The sequence below is a fragment of the Fusarium oxysporum genome, chromosome XII (genome assembly GCF_013085055.1).
Source record: "Fusarium oxysporum Fo47 chromosome XII, complete sequence".
In the NCBI taxonomy this organism is placed as follows: Eukaryota; Fungi; Ascomycota; class Sordariomycetes; order Hypocreales; family Nectriaceae; genus Fusarium; species Fusarium oxysporum.
The window spans coordinates 1,292,227-1,307,911 of NC_072851.1; the positions used below are offsets into that span (position 1 = coordinate 1,292,227).

The following is a 15,685-nucleotide window of genomic DNA, read 5'->3' on the forward strand; positions in this document are numbered from 1 at the left end:
GGTTCACCTTGCAACTGATTCCAACATCAGCCTTCCTACAAATAGACAACGCCTAAAATACCGAGACTTGTCCGACATGACCTGACTTCTGATGAGATTGTTCACTACTCAGTGTCATTTACCCAATTCCGTGGCCCTCGGGGACCTCCAACTCACTATTACCTTACATAGCCATCAAATCGACTTCGGAATGTCAATCAATCATCATCGCGCCAAGTCAAACACCATCATTCTGACACGTGAGATTGCGACATATACCCCGCGGATGGTGATGGAGCCGTATGCCTAAACTGGAAAGGAGCGCCGATGGTATAACGTTAGTGTAACATGCGTATTCAACAAGTATAAAAGGTTTTATACAGATGCCACCGATTCCGATTCGAAATATCCAAATACAAAAACAAAACGAACCTCACCAAGCCTTTTATCAACTCACTCAAGCATGTCTTCTTCAATCGTCTCAGAGTATGAGGCTGCGAATGAGCAGTATGCCGCAGCCTTCAACAAGGGAGATCTCGCCCTGCCTCCATCTCGGTATGTTCTCTGAACGATACAAGATATGCAAACAAAACAACTAATCAATCGTAGTCACGTCGCTGTCATTGCCTGCATGGATGCTCGTCTCGACCCAGCTCAGGTCCTCGGGATCGAGCTCGGCTCCGCTCACGTAATCCGTAACGCTGGCGGTCGAGCTGCAGATGCTCTCCGCTCCGTCATCATTTCACAGCAGCTCCTTGGAACCCGTGAGATCGTTATTGTCCATCACGTATGTATCTCCTGTTCAATAACGGAATGATAAACTAACAAGGCTTAGACCGACTGCGGTATGCTCACCTTCTCTGATTTGGATCTCAAGACAAAGGTGCGTAAGGATCTTGGTGAAGACGTCGATCACATTGCTTTCCTCCCTTTCGGAGACCTTGAGCAGAGTGTCCGCGACGATATCGCTTTCTTGAAGAAGAGCCCTCTGGTTCTGGATGTTCCTATCACGGGCTACATCTATGATGTCAAGTCCGGCAAGATCAACAAAGTTGATGCTTAGATTCAGCCAGTGAAGTGGGATCGTTGGGAGTTAGGGTGTTAGTGGAGTGAGCTGTTTGGAGATGATACCAGATCGTGGCGTTGTGAGGCTGTGTTCAAGATGATATCAGAGAGAGTTCATATAGTAGTTTATTATTATCTTCTTGTAAGGAGACATGATGACCGTGATAGGGCCAAAAGATCCAAATCCAGAAAGGTAAAATCAGCCCAGCAGGCTTGTAGTCGAAGTATAACAAAAGGAATGTGACAAATGAGACAGTAGGTATATGATCCATGATAGATCCATCACTGGTCGACATGAAGATCTTCAATAATCTTGTCGGCGGCTGCAAGAGCGAAACAAGCAGCAGTGAGTGTAGGGTTACAAGCGTTCTGGGTAGGAATGACACCGCATCCTCCAAGAACAAGGTCATTAACACCCCAGGCTTTACCGTTCTTGTTGACAACACTGTCAACTGGCGTGCTTCCTGCGCGGTATGTGCCGCAGATATGAAGGGCGGAACCGGGAGCAAGATACTTGGGCTCTGCACCCGGAAGAAAGCCGCCAAGCTTTCTAGCCACCTCAATCATACTTAGAAAAAGGAGTTAGAGATCAGTGCTGAGCTACTTATAAACGCAGCGGAGGGGCTTACTCTGTGATCATTCGCTTGCAACGCTCATCGGCTTCCTCGTCCAAGACAAAGTTGAAGGTTGGCTGTTTCAGAAGGTCAGCCAAAACACTCAACGTATGATAAGACTTGGTTCCACTCACCTGAGGCATTCCAAACTGGTCCTTTGTTTTGTTAGAGAATGTGACGTAGTTTTCTTGGTCAGGTTTCATGTAGCCAAACCAGCGCAGATCGACTACAAGGCGTTGATCGATGTTGGATGGAACCTCTCCATATCCGAAAGCATCTCGGTGAATCTGAGTGTGCCAGGGGTATTTCTCGGACAGCGGGAAATAAACCTGAGGGTCCGGGTCGTTGAAAGGGAAGGGAAGGGGATCATTTCCATGACTTTCTCTGTGCGCTTTGACGACGTCTTCGTCCTCGACACTGTTGACCAATTTCCTATCAAGAACGACTTGACAGAAGGCCATCGGCTGCTCAGTCAGGTAGTGGCCCTGAGAAATGTGCCTATTAGCTCGCATTCCGGCTTTACGGCAGGGAATCTTACCAAAGCTGGAAGTCTTGGCTTTAGTCCAGACTTGTGGAGAATACCGGGAGTGAGAACAGCTCCAGCACAAACAACATACTTCTTGGCATGGATGTAGTACTGCTGGTTCGCTTCAAGGTCATTGATCAAAGCCCAGGCAATTTGATGATCGGGATCCAGTTCCAGCTTGTCGCACTGAGTGTTGGGTCTCATGTCGAAGAGCCGTTCCTCGCCCTTGTAAAAGTACTCAGGCTTAGAGAGTTCCCCAAGAATGGTAGCAGTGCAAGACCACTCGACGTATTCCTTGTTATCGTGCTTTCGCTTACAAGCCAGCGGCATGCTCTTCATCTCACGATCGGGGTAGGCCTCAGTAAGGACACGCTTAACCAGCCTCTGGCGGACAGAGTCGTCAAAAGCATCGTCGGTCTTGGTAAAGAGCTTCTCGGCCCGGCCGTAGAGAGTGTTCCACTCGCCATCGCTGAAAAGGTCAGAGCGCTCGATCCCCTTATGCTGTCGAGGAGTGCAGCATGTCCAGTGAGATCCCATACCACCGACGACACGAGTCGCAGCTGCGGCGGGAAGGTTGCCGTAAGATTTCTGGTCTGGGTTCTGGCCATTGAGGACGTAGGCCGCGTCAGTGGGTCTTTTTACTTTAGCATAGTCCCTATCATGAGAGTGCATTACCCTACCGAGGAGCCCAGGAGGCCGGTTCCATGACAGGTCGCGCCGTGTTAGTTGGCACAGAGAGTGGGTGCAGTTCTCCCTAGGCACACTATGAGTTAAAGTCTCGCTAGAAGGTCAAGTTAATATACCTTAACAGTGCTAAATGCGATATTAGTCTTTGACAGCCCTACGATATTGGCTGGGATGAACTTACTTGGTGAACAAGCTGATATCCTTCTGAACCGCAACGCTGTTCTTCTTATGATCACCGATGCGTCGAGTTTCTCTGATTCACTGTGAGCCTTTATGTATATCTTCATGTTGAAATAACTCACTGCTGGCCGATATCGATCATCGTAACCTTGATGCCTTTCTTGACAAGGGTATGGGCGAAGGTGGCACCGATTGGGCCAGAGCCGACAATGAGAACATCAGTCTCTTCCCAACGAACGGCGTCGCTAGCAGAGCTAGGACTGGGGGTAGGCTTATGGACCATGATTGCAAAAGAGTGACTGAAAAGAGTGACGAAAGGCTGTAAAGAGTACTTTGAAGAGTCTAAAGAGCTGAAGTTGGTCCATAGTGAGGCTGGGAACAGCCTTCTTATAGATTTCAACTATCATCCGTCGGACTGCTTCCCTCGTGATGTTCTCCAACCAGACATAGAATATCAAGACCTACGCCCAGCTGAAAATGTGATTGAGGGGTAAGAGTCGTCACATATCCGAGGACTCCGTCGTACTGGTGCTTCAAAAGACCTTACAGTGAAAAGCGAGACTGTTGAGAAACCCATATCTATCTTCCCTTTGCAAGTGAATCCAATCCTTCCTATCGTCCGGGCAACTCGAGCCATTTATACAATCTTCTCCGGAAAGAAGCTCCTAGGGCAATGCCAAGGATACCGGGGGCTGGCTGAAAGGTGAAACATTATGCAAAGAAAGCTGGTGGAGATTACGGACCGAGCCAGAACATTCCGAATGGTATTTTCCCCAGGATCCTAGTGCAGGCCAGCCTGAAATTGGCATCACCTATTGGCCTAGGATATGAACCATGTATAGAGTATTGCACGTGGTTTATCTTCATCAACTTCAGCTGTGGCGCAAAGGCTTCTGGGGGCTTGAACATCTTAGACAGACTTTACCCAACCAATACTGTATTTGAGACGTCCGGAATGATGTTGTGAGGACCAAGCGGTGGGCAAAGGGTAGGAGCCAGGTCAAGAATCTACTCTTTCAAAGGAAATCCTGGAATAAGAACTTTTGATAGTATTGACAAGTTAAAGGAAAATTTCCTTACACAAAATTACTATAGAGCTCATAAGACCTAACCCAGACCATTATGCCATGATCCAAATATCCTTCAAAGGAGTGATCAAAGTTGCCTCAATGGCAAATCGTAATAAAGACTATCACTAGGTTTGTTTCCGATTCTGGTAGATAGGATTGGTGGTGAATCCCAAGTTCAGACTCTGCCAATTCCACAGCATAGCAAGATCACCCAGCTCAGCCTCAGAGATTGTCTGCCATCCCATCTCGAACTGGGGCTGCTCAGCAGTGAAGCTCTGCATGCTACTGGTAATATCGTCAGGCCAGGACTGCCCATTTGGCGCAGTGGGGTTCATCTGCTGAGCGTAGGCGTAGTTCTGGAACTGATGGTCCTGAACATCCTGAGGAAACGGCATTAAAGGCTGCTGACCAGCCTGCATTTTGCCAGGAACCACTGGAGGCGGGTTGTTGTAAGGTTGGTATTGGGGGAGAACATGCTGCACAGGTTGAGCCAACACCTGTACCGGAGCTGGTGCGATTTGGGCTAGCTGGGAGCTTGGCAGTCCGGCGGCTGCAGGAACAGGAATAGCACCATTACTCCCAGGTGGTTGATCGAATCGACGCTTCTTATGAGCATCAGCAGCCTGCATCCCGGCGGTCGACGGCAGTTTCTTAATCAGCCGTCGTAACACGTCATAGGGAGCTTTGGCTGTGTTAGTAGCGGTACGCAGCTTCTTCAGAGTCGCGAATGCTCTAGTGATAGAGCCGATGACTTCTTCGCGACGTGGCACGATACCGTCTTCAGCGTGAATAATGACAGAGCACAGAAGAGCCGCTGTATCGAAGATACAGAATGGCACAAAGTGGAAGGTTGTATCTCTAGTCCATACGTACTCAAAGAACCGGTGAACAGCTTCCATGAGACGAAGGGCATAGTCAATGCCTGTCTCACGAAACTCGAGATCAATAGCAGGTGCCGTTGACTTCTTCATCGACTTGGCCATGTATCCTCTGAAAGGGCCAAGAGCAATGGAGAGGGTGCAAGTATGCATGTAGTGGCGATGCAAAGCAATCCACGGCAGATCCTCGTTAGCAGGGGTATTGGGATGATCCAGAGCATACTCTGGCGGGAAAGCCTTCATGAAGCCTTCCAAGATGGCCTGGTAGTCCCGGATTTCATCAGGCTCAGTCAGAATCTTTGGTGGACCAAAGCGTTTGAATATGAGGCTGACAAGTTCGGACTGAAGCTTGAGATGCAGCATGGGAGAAGCTGGATAGTCTTCGAGGGTAAGACTTGGAAGACCGACGTCACATTCCGCGCGGTCGATGAGCATCGGACGAGCCAACAGTGATGAAACAAGCCTGTATCTAATTAGTATGTACGGATTTCAGTTTGCAGGCAGTACCTACCAGTCCCAGGAGTCAACGATACACCATAGTCGTCTCTTCATCTCCAGCTCAAACCCTGGCAGTTGGTCTTCGGGCTTTTTATGAAGATCTGGACAGTAGTCAGCACTACGCTACTCAGTCACTGACCATCAACTTACTGATCATCTGGGCTTCTCGTACAACAGCACCCAAAACTTGCCAGCACTCTGCAAACCGCGCCTCAGCCTTGAACCAGTAGCAGGAATGCAAGAGGTACTGGACTGTGTAAACATGCCCGTGGCCAACAGGGATGGCGCTGTGAAGCTCTCGAGCAGCATCGTGATACTTCTGCGTCAGTTCCTTGACAGATTCACCAACATCACTTTCGATCTTGGCTCGGAGTTGGCCATCAACATGCTGCACGGAACAAGCGCAGACCATGAGTAACAAGCACGTCCATTGAACACCGCAAGGTCGACCTTTGGTGTAGTCATCCCACCAGCGGGCATACTCTTTGCTAAAGTAGGGTGGGTAGACGATGTAATAGTAAAAGTTGACGACATCAAGAAAGCTCTGGACCAGGGAATCTGCTAACTGTAAGATGACTATCACGCGACAGTATTGGTGGTCTTACCAACGACGTGTCTTGGTGGTAACACGTCCAAAGCTCGCTTCAATTGGGCACTGTTCTTTGGGTCAAGCCTGTACTGCTCAGAAGGCTTTGTACTTCCTGACTATACGATATGAGCAAACACGCGACAGCGAAGAGGGGAAGACTTACGTCCTGATCAAGCTTTGTCAACAAATGAAGGCGGCTGTATCCAATCGCTTCCAAAACATCACCAACATCCGAATCACTCTCGTCACCCTCTCCCGCCTGATCTCTCTTCCTTTTCACCTCAACAGAAGCCGACCAAGCATCGTCACCGGAGCCAACCTTGAAATCGTCCCTGAAACGGCATTGGTCGGCGACTTTTCGCTTCTGGCAGTTGTTACATGGCCATTGACGGTTACATTTCTGCTTCCGTCGATGACACTCTGTACAGGCGGAGCGTAGGAGGGCTTCTGGTTGGGCAATGGCCTCCTGAGAGGACTTCCGAGAATCATCGGGCATGGTGATGTAGGGATGAGTTGGGGGTGCAGAAAAAAGGGCGGGGCATCAAATCTTGGGTTTATCTAGGTTTATGTTTAGTGATCTATGATCGACGGCTAGTCCCGATATAGTAGGGATCCGCGCCGTGTAAGGGTCGAAAAGGAGGCTTCGGAGACGGAATAACGAAAACAGGTGCAATAATGTGTTTCCTTAGGTGAGGCTTGCTATGTCTCAGTTGTTTGGCTGTACGTTAACGAGAATTCAAGGATGGACCCCTGTTTTTTGATGCAGGGGCTGAGTGAGATTGAGCGTGCAGAGAAGCAACTAGAAAAGAGGGGCAGTTAGTTGGCTTTGAGCTGTGAGCAAAACAGGACTGGCCGTCACACAAGTCAATCCACAAAATGATAACGTAGAATCGAATCGTCATTCTCATTCAATACATTATCGTGTCCTGGAATCCTCTCCGATGCACTCTATTGGCGTTTGATTCGAACCCCGCGATCATGTTACACAAATTCAGAACATCATGGCTGGCCTGTTCCAGACGTCTTCCCATAGAACGAACCTTATCTATCTAGTTTATTCTTAGCAGCCAGAATCCAGCATCCTCCCTGTTCTCCAAATACGGCGGAGGGTCGGGATAGGTGTTTACAAAAGGCACATGCATGATATGCAGGCTCCCATCGGAAGCGCACCAGACCTGCTTACAAGATCTTCGAGCCTTCTCCAAGCCGGAATTCACAGGTCGAATATCTTCAGTGATAGTACCGAAAACTTTCTCTGGTAGCGCGAAGGTACACTCTTTAAACTTGGATCTGCTCTTGACAAACTGCAGCAGCTTGTTGATAATCATATCGTGCGCCTCAGGGTTGGAGATACCACGTTGACTGTACTCCTTCTCAAACGATATGCATAGTCTCCGAAGGTTGGGGAAGCTTGTACGTGACAACATATCCAGAACAACGCTCAGCTGATCAACATTTAGCTGGAACGGATGAAGTAGCCTGCGTATGGCGTTTGTGTGATCATCGTGATGTCCAGCACAAGCTTCATTTTCTCTCTCAAGAGGCCACCTGATTTCGAGAGAAGTGATCGCAGAGAGCCTCTGAGGGAGCACCAGCTGCCCGATACGGGATATCATCGCTTCACCAGACATGGCAATCGTGTTGCTCGAGTACAATAAGTCAACCATCTCAGCGTAACTGCCAAGGTCAGTCAGCATTCTGTTCCGAATGTAGCATATTGCTCATTACTGACTTCTGACGACATGAAAGCAGCCAGCTCATCACGCCAATTTTCTGGGGCTCGATATCGCCATGCTTGCAATCATCTTCCCAAAACTCCTGCTGTTCTGCTGCATTTCCTCGTGGCCTGGGCGTCTCTCCCCGATGGCAAATGGAACCAAACCACTGCCAAGACTCGACCTTCTCGTCATCAGATGTATGCTTTTCTCGAAAGGATAAACTCATATGAACACGGCGATCACCAAAGGCCAGTCGCAGTATATCCCGTCGAATATTGGGAGGAAGCTTAAACCATGGCGACTTTTGGAAAAGCGGAACTGGTCTCTGGACCGTCTCACTAGGATCTTCATCCCGGAAGCCTAGTGGCGTCATGGCACGAGGCCGTAAATTAGGCAACAGCGGCATCTCGTTCACATGGTCTTTCCAATGAGGCAGAGAATCGTCCACCTCATCAGGCCACCAGTAGCACGGCGAAGTTGGTGAAAACGTAGGTGAACTTGGTGTTTCCACCGAACTCGGCGAGGATGGAATGTCTATGTGGTAAAAATCCGACCACTGATGCGGCGAGAGATACTGTTCTTCTTCTCCTATCTGTCTCAGTGTTTCTGCTCCAGCCTGATCTCGTCCGGCGAAGGACAAGAATTGCACAGCGACAAACCTGCTTCCACCGTTTCCGGCTGCTCTGGGCCTGGGACCCGGCCCGTCTCTGAAGAATCATCCATTGTTGCTCCTTAGCGAAATGTGATGATGGAAGAGGAAAAAGAAAAATGATGACGGTTGTTGCCTGCCGCGTTTCATATGTTGATCGGAGAGCTTACGGTGCACGTGCATTATCCTGCCAATGGAAGTTACGTAATCCAACATTTATATCCAAGGCCCATAGGGTAGGTTGAGAGTCTAGGTGAAATTTTGACGAGATGGAGAATATGCAGATCATATGACCAGAAGTAAGGAGAGCTGTTAAAGATGCATTGTAGATTTGGACAGAAGATCGACAGATCATTGTTTGATGCAGTGCCCCTAGCTGTATACGTATCCGATGGGATCTCATGCATCACAGCTTTGGCTCAGGTTCTCTGGCAAGAGTCAGCCAAAATACTCTCGTCTCGAATGTCAGATCATAATTACTCACTTGTACTCATTCTTCATCTCTCTAAGCTTCTCCATAATGCTAACTGGATCTGTCTCTCCAGTCGCCCTTTGGATGTCGGGATCCTATTTGGTCAGCGCTGAATTCTTACTCTTATTGATGTGAGGGCTTACATCCAGTCTCATGAATACATTATGTTGCTAAACAATAAATATCAGTCAAGTGCTTTCAATCAACCCCATAGGATTTCTGCGCGACCTTTTCATGTCCGATCGTGTACTTGCCCACTGTGACAGGGTTTGCCTCAGAGAAGCTCAGAAGCTGCTGCACTGGTTCGCTCTGTGATACAGAGATTGCGAACTTGGCATTGCTTCGAGTATACTCATGACCGGGCTGTGTTCGTCAGTCTATTTCCTATACAAGGTTGATACTGAATAGGGTAACTTACAAAGACGACCGTATCATCTGGAAGTGATGCAAGATGCTTGTTCAGCGCCACGTGCATCTCCTCTGCAGTCCCCTCAAAGAACCTCCCGCATCCTGTCATGTCTCTGTGAGCAAACTGTATTTCTCCCAGACTTTGGGCAACTAACCGCCAGTGAACAAGGTGTCGCCTGTAAAAACTGCCTTGTGATCCCCATCTTGGAAGAAGAAACAGATACTATCCTGCGTATGACATGGCGTATGTATACTAGTTATCGTGATGTTCCCAAGCTTGAAAGTCTCACCATGACTTGGAGTTTTCGTGACTCCTTCGCAGTCCTTGCCTCCGATAACGTCAAGTTTGGGGTTGATTAGTGCAGCCAGCTAAGTCTTCTCGTTAGTCCGCACAGTCGAAAGAGACACGATACGATACATACGATCTCTTCGTTACCGCCAGCGTGATCCCAATGGCTAGATGATATTAGTTCGAAGTACTGTTACAGAGCGTTGGCTGTCGATGACTGACTGGTGAGTGTTTACCACAGCGACAAGATTGAGTTTGTTTGACTGAACAGCAGCAATGAGAACCGGAGCAACCCTGGAGACCTTGTCAGCCGGGTTTTAGGTAAATCCAGATCAAGCGCTTACTCTCCAGGATTTGCAGGGTCTATAATCAGAGCGTCGCGACTCTCATCATCGACAACCAGATAAGCCCAGTTGTCATTGCTTCCCCACCCTGCTAAGAATCAGCGACAAGAAGGAGCAGGTAATCATTGAGCTGTCACATACACATGGGTATCGGTTGGATAAACATGTTGCACAAATGTTTGGCTTGATAAGATAAGAGATACAAGGCGATGATGTTATTTCCAAGCAATAGTTTAGTGGTCTAAGTCATTTATAGTCTCTATAATATGTGCCCCTCCTGCTGAGCTTGTGACGAAATTGCATCCATTCAGCCGAGGTAATTAGAACAAAAGAGGGAATTTTTACAGAGGGGTTTAGGGCGACGCGACGCACTTCCGCCCCCGTCAGTGCCGGGCCAGGATGTGGGTGATTGAGCCAAACGTGATTGGTGTTCCAGGCTTATCAGCCGCTACTGAACTTTAACTGTCAGCGCAGCCAACCGCTAATCTTCAGAGGCACGACCCCTGAAACACTTATCTTCATCCGGTATAAGAGGCACTGTTAGGTAATCAGTCACAGGGTCGAGCCTGGCATTTTGCGGGGTAAGACCGCTGAATCTCAACTTTTACCGATCCTTATCTTGGACTTGAACTGACAGAATCCAACGATCGTCACCTTGTGACAATATTCATCATTAAGTTGCTCTCATCGTTATCCCGGGTCGACAAACAGCAATATCGGGAATCTCATCTTTTTCTAAATGCTCCTTGTTTATCAGATGCCTCCTCAGCAATCCAGTCAAGGCCGAGTTGCCCGATCCAGGGGCGGTTGCGTAACATGCAGGTCAAAACATGTAGGCATCGGAACTATCCCCGTACTTTGAATGTGTACTCATCCATTTTTTAGGCAAAATGCGACGAAGCAAAACCAACTTGCAAGTCATGCGCTGCACGTGGTCAGAAATGCGGTGGATACCGGTTGGATGTTCGATGGTCTACCAAGCATGAGAAGCGCACTCGACAGCCTCAATCGCGACCTCGTCAGTCGCGAACAGAGGGTTCACCTTCGGCGCGGTCCACGGAGGCTCAACCAGACACACATTCTCAGATCTCATATCGATCAGAGAGTGCGTCTGTAGCTGGTAGAAACTCTATAAGCTCGGCAGCAGCGATTGTTCCCAATGATTTTGACCCAGCTGCAAGCGCGTCTGTCTTTCACCTCAACGGCATTGTGTCACCCTTGTTCCCGATGTCTACAGATGGTGACTTCTTCTCAAATCAATTGGAACAAGAACACGAGGAAGCAAGCCATACTTTCAGTGGCACCGACAGCGAAAATCACGACGCTTACTCCCTATCAAACATGACGTCCTCCGTATCCCCCTTGCAGTGGGGAGACGATTTCTTAGGGTCTGCTCAAAGTGACAACGACCTAGTTTCAGCTTCAGAAACCCTCTCAATTCCAGTTGGTAATATGGCCTTTGACTTCAACATGCCCTTACCGACAGTCGACCTTGGCAGACTGACATTCGAAATGACACCAAACGCAATCACATATACGCCATCTGTGCTCATCGAGTACTGGTTTCGCCATGTCTGTTCTCTGTGGTCCAATTACGATTCTGATGTCAACCTCAACCGGACTATTGCTGCCGCTCTATGGTCTAACTGCGAGCTCGTTTATCTAAGTTTACAGGCAATGTCGGCCGCGCACCTGTCCGCCAAAGTACCAATGATGCGGCAGACATCGATAACGAACATGAAGGCAGCGGCTGAAATTATGAGAGCTGACTTGCATACTGTCAAGTCGCACCAACTCTTCAATTCAGTACCTACAAGTCTCTTGTTCTCCCTGATGGGAATTGGAACCAGCATCTGCTGGCTCAATGCCACTCAGCTGGGATTACCATTTCTCTGCGAAGCGAAAGCCATCCTTCATGCTGTCAACAAAAACAAGCACGCATTATCCGAAGAACAGCGGCAATTGCTATCCTTCTTTAATAAGAGTTGGCTCTACTGCGAAATGCTATTGTCGATGGTGACATCGAGCTGTAGAAGCTTACAGAAAATGGAAGAAATGGGTGACGTCGAGGAAGCAGTTCCTGCCAGTGCGCCTGTGACGGCAGACCCAGTTGAACAGGTTCCGCATCCGTGGACTGGGGTCTCAAGCGACAGCTATAAACTGTTCATGCGGGCAATGAAACTTTGCCACAAATTCAGACGCAAAATCCGGAAACCACAAGACATGTTTGCGTCAGCCAACATCAGCGCTGCCATGCAGCTCATTGAAGAAGCTGCCGTGGTAGAGAAGCAGACTTGCGATCTCGATGTGGAATGCCGCGAGACAATTGGAGAGACTAATGACAAGAAGACACCTAATCAACACCTCTTCAACGTTGCCGAAGCTTACCGTCAATCAACCCTGTTGCAATTGCACCAGACGTTTCCAGAACTCATCGTAAGACGACACGAGCTGGATCAATCACAGGCGAAAGACGCCCAAGCCTTGTGGGATAACTGGATCACCCCAATCGCTCTGAACTTGGTGAGCATACTGAAACTGTTACCTACAGACTCGGGTAGCAAAATGACCCAGCCACTACTCTGCGTCTCGGCCAGCACTGGACTCAGGCGAAAACATATTGAAGCCAAGGCCACTACTCCCAGAGATGTTCCCTTCAGCCAAGATGCCAGTCTGGAGGATTGCGACATGATACATTACCTTGACTTCGCTGGCCTTCACGATGAGCTGCCAGAGGAGTCAGAGCCAGAGCCAGATCCAGATGCAAATGCGGGAATCATGGCTGCCAGACAATTTCTTCACGAGCGTCTGGAGACGTTGAAGACCGTCCTCCCCCCAAAGCCAGTGGCAGTAGCGCAAGATTTGACCAAAGCTATCTGGCAAGCCTATGACACGGAACAGTGCGCGAAGTATGCGACGCATTGGATAGATGTGATGGATAGTCGGAATTTGAAGTCGAATTGGGGATAGTGTGGTCCAATATGTATTTATAATGATATGATTGTACTTTACATTCGAAACCAGATAATCCTGCATCGCGTACAACATCCTTCCTTCAATACATATTCCCAATATTTTACAGCTTAGGTGGCTTGCAGCACGAAGAGTCACTCATAGCCGCCAGCTTGCTAACCTTATCAGTGGTATCAAATCCAGACTTCTTAGCAGCCACTTCACTGGGAGTGATTGAGTAAGAAGGAGGCACGTCCATGACAGGGTTGCAGGTGAAGAAGTGACGGGGTCTGAGCAAGAGTGTAATCGGCTCAGCAGGCATAACTGGGAAATCCTCTGGAGCGGGGAAATGCGTGATACCAAACGTGTGCCAGAGGACGATATCAGTATTAGCGACGCTCTTAGTACCGTCACCAACCCAGGCCCCGAGGCCTCTGGATGGCTCACCGGAGGTCTGAGCGACGTGGTTGCCAGCGGCCCAGAGCTCATCATCCGCATCTGAAAATGGTCAGCATGATGCATAGAAACGTAAGGATGGAGAATGTCTTACACTTCGTCACATGAACAGCATGGCGAGCAAAGAAGGCTCTCTTCCATACAAGAGAACCCTCCTTGGGCATCAAGTTCGGCACGTCTCGGCTCACAAGCTTGTACGAGACAGGCTTGCCACTCTCAGAATTGAGCTTGTTCTCATTGACAATGTCCCAGGAGCGAGATGTAGCACCATTGTAGTCAGTGATAGATTGGCCAGTCGTCTCGAGTCTGGTGCGCTTAGCATAGAAGGCGTTGCCGTAGAGGTTTTCTGGGCTGCCAACTGGGGCATCCGAAGGTACAGCATCAACCATGTGGACCGTGTTCTCGTGTCCGTCGACACTGGGGTTGATACGGAGAAGGAATAGATGCTGATGGTTATGGGCGTTGACACCTTGGTAAGGTTAGTCTGAAGGTCGTAACCGTCATTGGAAAACTTACCTTTCTTGACTTGCGTTCCGTAGCCTTGCAGGTCCTCACCGGGGTTCATAACATAGGTGTTGAGGATACCGGTGAGCTTGATGTCTGGCTGGATGGTACCATCCTGATGGAACACCCACTGTGTTCTGTTAGTAGTCTCCACTTGATACTTGGCAGATGCAATATACTTGAATGGCGTACTCATAGTTGGCAGCAGTGAAGACATGCTGAACGATAAGCTTTCGAGCACGTGTGACGATAGTTGAGTTGTCTCGGAAGTCTGTGTGCTTGAACAGAATGCCATCGTCTTCCTCATGGATACATATGGCATTCTCAATCTTTCTAATCTGACCGGTCTGGGTTGGGAGCTCGGCATCGAGATAATGAATGGCACCTTTACAGTTAGCTTGGTGAACTAGATCAAGCTGGGGAGTGAGAGGCAGCATACCCTTGCAGTCACAGCCAAGTGAGAGACTGTTTGTCAGATATCCGGCACCATACTCGCCCAGATCGAAGGCATGCTTGCGATGATGAGGAGGCTCGGGGTGACCACTAAGTATTGATGTCAGTGTGAGACTTGTCAAGAAGGGCGGATGGCAACGTACTAGGGAACAACCATCTCGGAAAGAGACATGCGATAGAAGATCGGCCTGACGTTTCCCTTATCGTTGAAGGTAATGTTGTTGAAGACAATACCCTCACGATAATTGAATCCAATATGTAACTTCCAATTCTGCCACTCTAGCTCCCTTCCGTTGACATTGAACGAAACACCCTCCGGCTGGGAGATGTAAATCGGCTTCAAGTCCTTTCTATACCCACTCTCCTTCTGGATATATAAATGATGGTAATCCACAGCCTTGTTTCTCTGAAGAGGTCGTCGAATGCGAGGAATATCGATAGCGATGATCTCCTTCTTCCTGGGATCATAGATCGGGTGGAAGTCAAGGGGATATTGGTATTGGCAGTTATCGACATCTGGGCGGAAGTACATTAGGCCTTGGAATAGGCGTGTGCTGCTACCGTATCGAGGGTCGTGGCTGATGGTCCATGGGTCAGCGTAGACTTTGTGCATCTCGTCTGCGGCGATTCCGCTGATTCGGCATTGTTCGATGACTTGAGGATCTTTGCGACAGGCTTCTTCGACTTCGAGCATTTCTTCGACGATAAGCTGCAAGATGGTCATCAATTAGCCATTTTTCCGATGTGATTCTTGGGGGCGGTCTCACAATAGGCTGTTGTCCTTCAGCGCGCTCCCACTTTGTGATCCTTTGACGCTTCAAATCGACAAGTCCATCGTAAACATGGCCTTTACCCTCTCGTGGATCAATGATGACAACTTCTGCAACACGTCGAGGCCTGGCACCGCTGGAGGGATTGGCAAGCCAGGCAACCATCTCAGCCTTGCGCGGCTCCTGGAGCGTTATGACATGGAAGTGGACTGCATCACCATGCTCTTTGCGCACAACAGAGGTAGCCAGGCGGATTTCCTCTCCACTGAGAGGATCGAAGGGATGAGGGATTGAACCTGACATTATAATGTGTATTGATTCAAGATGTTGTGTTTGAACTTGATGCGAGATGCTTCAATTGAGGGCCTTTGGTTGCATCAAATACTTATCCAACAACAGCATGAATGCGACGGACAAACGTAATCTCAACTTGAGAAGTTCCAATCTTTACCTATAATCAGCATGGGCCGATATTTCGGATCTGTAGACCCTTAGCCTGTCTGATCTGAGTGAATTATTGTACGGAATCGGGTGCTCGACACGTTCTACCACGATGGGCAAGCCGTCACCAAGTAAAGCTCCCC

At 48.8% G+C, this 15,685-nt stretch overlaps 7 protein-coding genes across 7 annotated transcripts; 2 read left to right on the forward strand and 5 right to left on the reverse strand.

Annotated features, from left to right (window-relative positions):
* Nucleotides 1-91: 91 nt before the first annotated feature.
* On the forward strand, nt 92-1,195 carry FOBCDRAFT_254593 (carbonic anhydrase; the record flags this gene model as incomplete). The annotated part of the gene is made up of 4 exons (XM_031193721.3): nt 92-239; nt 363-534; nt 589-766; nt 815-1,195. The coding sequence occupies 4 exons, from the start codon at nt 92-94 to the stop codon at nt 1,040-1,042; spliced, it is 726 nt and encodes a 241-aa protein (XP_031030342.3). The 3' UTR covers nt 1,043-1,195.
* A 131-nt stretch (nt 1,196-1,326) lies between these two features.
* Nucleotides 1,327-3,334, reverse strand: FOBCDRAFT_245995 (uncharacterized protein; the record flags this gene model as incomplete). Its single annotated transcript, XM_059610725.1, has 6 exons — nt 1,327-1,612; nt 1,674-1,735; nt 1,793-1,987; nt 2,197-2,965; nt 3,053-3,124; nt 3,174-3,334. 6 exons carry the CDS (start codon nt 3,332-3,334, stop codon nt 1,327-1,329), a joined length of 1,545 nt encoding a protein of 514 aa, XP_059466398.1.
* Nucleotides 3,335-4,082: 748 nt separating this feature from the next.
* FOBCDRAFT_324915 (uncharacterized protein) lies at nt 4,083-6,582 on the reverse strand (the record flags this gene model as incomplete). Its single annotated transcript, XM_031193723.3, has 5 exons — nt 4,083-5,462; nt 5,511-5,598; nt 5,648-6,055; nt 6,103-6,202; nt 6,250-6,582. The coding sequence occupies 5 exons, from the start codon at nt 6,580-6,582 to the stop codon at nt 4,247-4,249; spliced, it is 2,145 nt and encodes a 714-aa protein (XP_031030344.2). The 3' UTR covers nt 4,083-4,246.
* A 553-nt stretch (nt 6,583-7,135) lies between these two features.
* FOBCDRAFT_287136 (uncharacterized protein) lies at nt 7,136-8,527 on the reverse strand (the record flags this gene model as incomplete). The annotated part of the gene is made up of 3 exons (XM_059611698.1): nt 7,136-7,784; nt 7,819-8,338; nt 8,464-8,527. The coding sequence occupies 3 exons, from the start codon at nt 8,525-8,527 to the stop codon at nt 7,136-7,138; spliced, it is 1,233 nt and encodes a 410-aa protein (XP_059468190.1).
* A 406-nt stretch (nt 8,528-8,933) lies between these two features.
* Nucleotides 8,934-10,132, reverse strand: FOBCDRAFT_245998 (beta-lactamase-like protein; the record flags this gene model as incomplete). The annotated part of the gene is made up of 9 exons (XM_059610726.1): nt 8,934-9,020; nt 9,069-9,095; nt 9,154-9,288; nt 9,344-9,435; nt 9,489-9,702; nt 9,756-9,789; nt 9,845-9,916; nt 9,967-10,054; nt 10,108-10,132. 9 exons carry the CDS (start codon nt 10,130-10,132, stop codon nt 8,934-8,936), a joined length of 774 nt encoding a protein of 257 aa, XP_059468191.1.
* Nucleotides 10,133-10,611: 479 nt separating this feature from the next.
* On the forward strand, nt 10,612-13,013 carry FOBCDRAFT_266016 (uncharacterized protein). Its single transcript, XM_031193726.3, has 2 exons — nt 10,612-10,798; nt 10,852-13,013. Exons 1-2 carry the CDS (start codon nt 10,706-10,708, stop codon nt 12,934-12,936), a joined length of 2,178 nt encoding a protein of 725 aa, XP_031030347.2. The 5' UTR covers nt 10,612-10,705; the 3' UTR covers nt 12,937-13,013.
* Nucleotides 13,014-13,042: 29 nt separating this feature from the next.
* On the reverse strand, nt 13,043-15,404 carry FOBCDRAFT_254598 (copper amine oxidase; the record flags this gene model as incomplete). Its single annotated transcript, XM_059611132.1, has 6 exons — nt 13,043-13,416; nt 13,469-13,843; nt 13,891-14,008; nt 14,040-14,421; nt 14,475-15,040; nt 15,099-15,404. 6 exons carry the CDS (start codon nt 15,402-15,404, stop codon nt 13,043-13,045), a joined length of 2,121 nt encoding a protein of 706 aa, XP_059466399.1.
* Between the last annotated feature and the right edge of the window lie 281 nt (nt 15,405-15,685).

Bases quoted from the DNA above. Each gene is read 5' to 3' on its own strand.
- FOBCDRAFT_266016 (XM_031193726.3), top strand. From the start codon at position 10,706: ATGCTCCTTGTTTATCAGATGCCTCCTCAGCAATCCAGTCAAGGCCGA. The intron at 10,799-10,851 runs GTAGGCATCGGA...TCCATTTTTTAG, and splicing joins TAACATGCAGGTCAAAACAT to GCAAAATGCGACGAAGCAAA.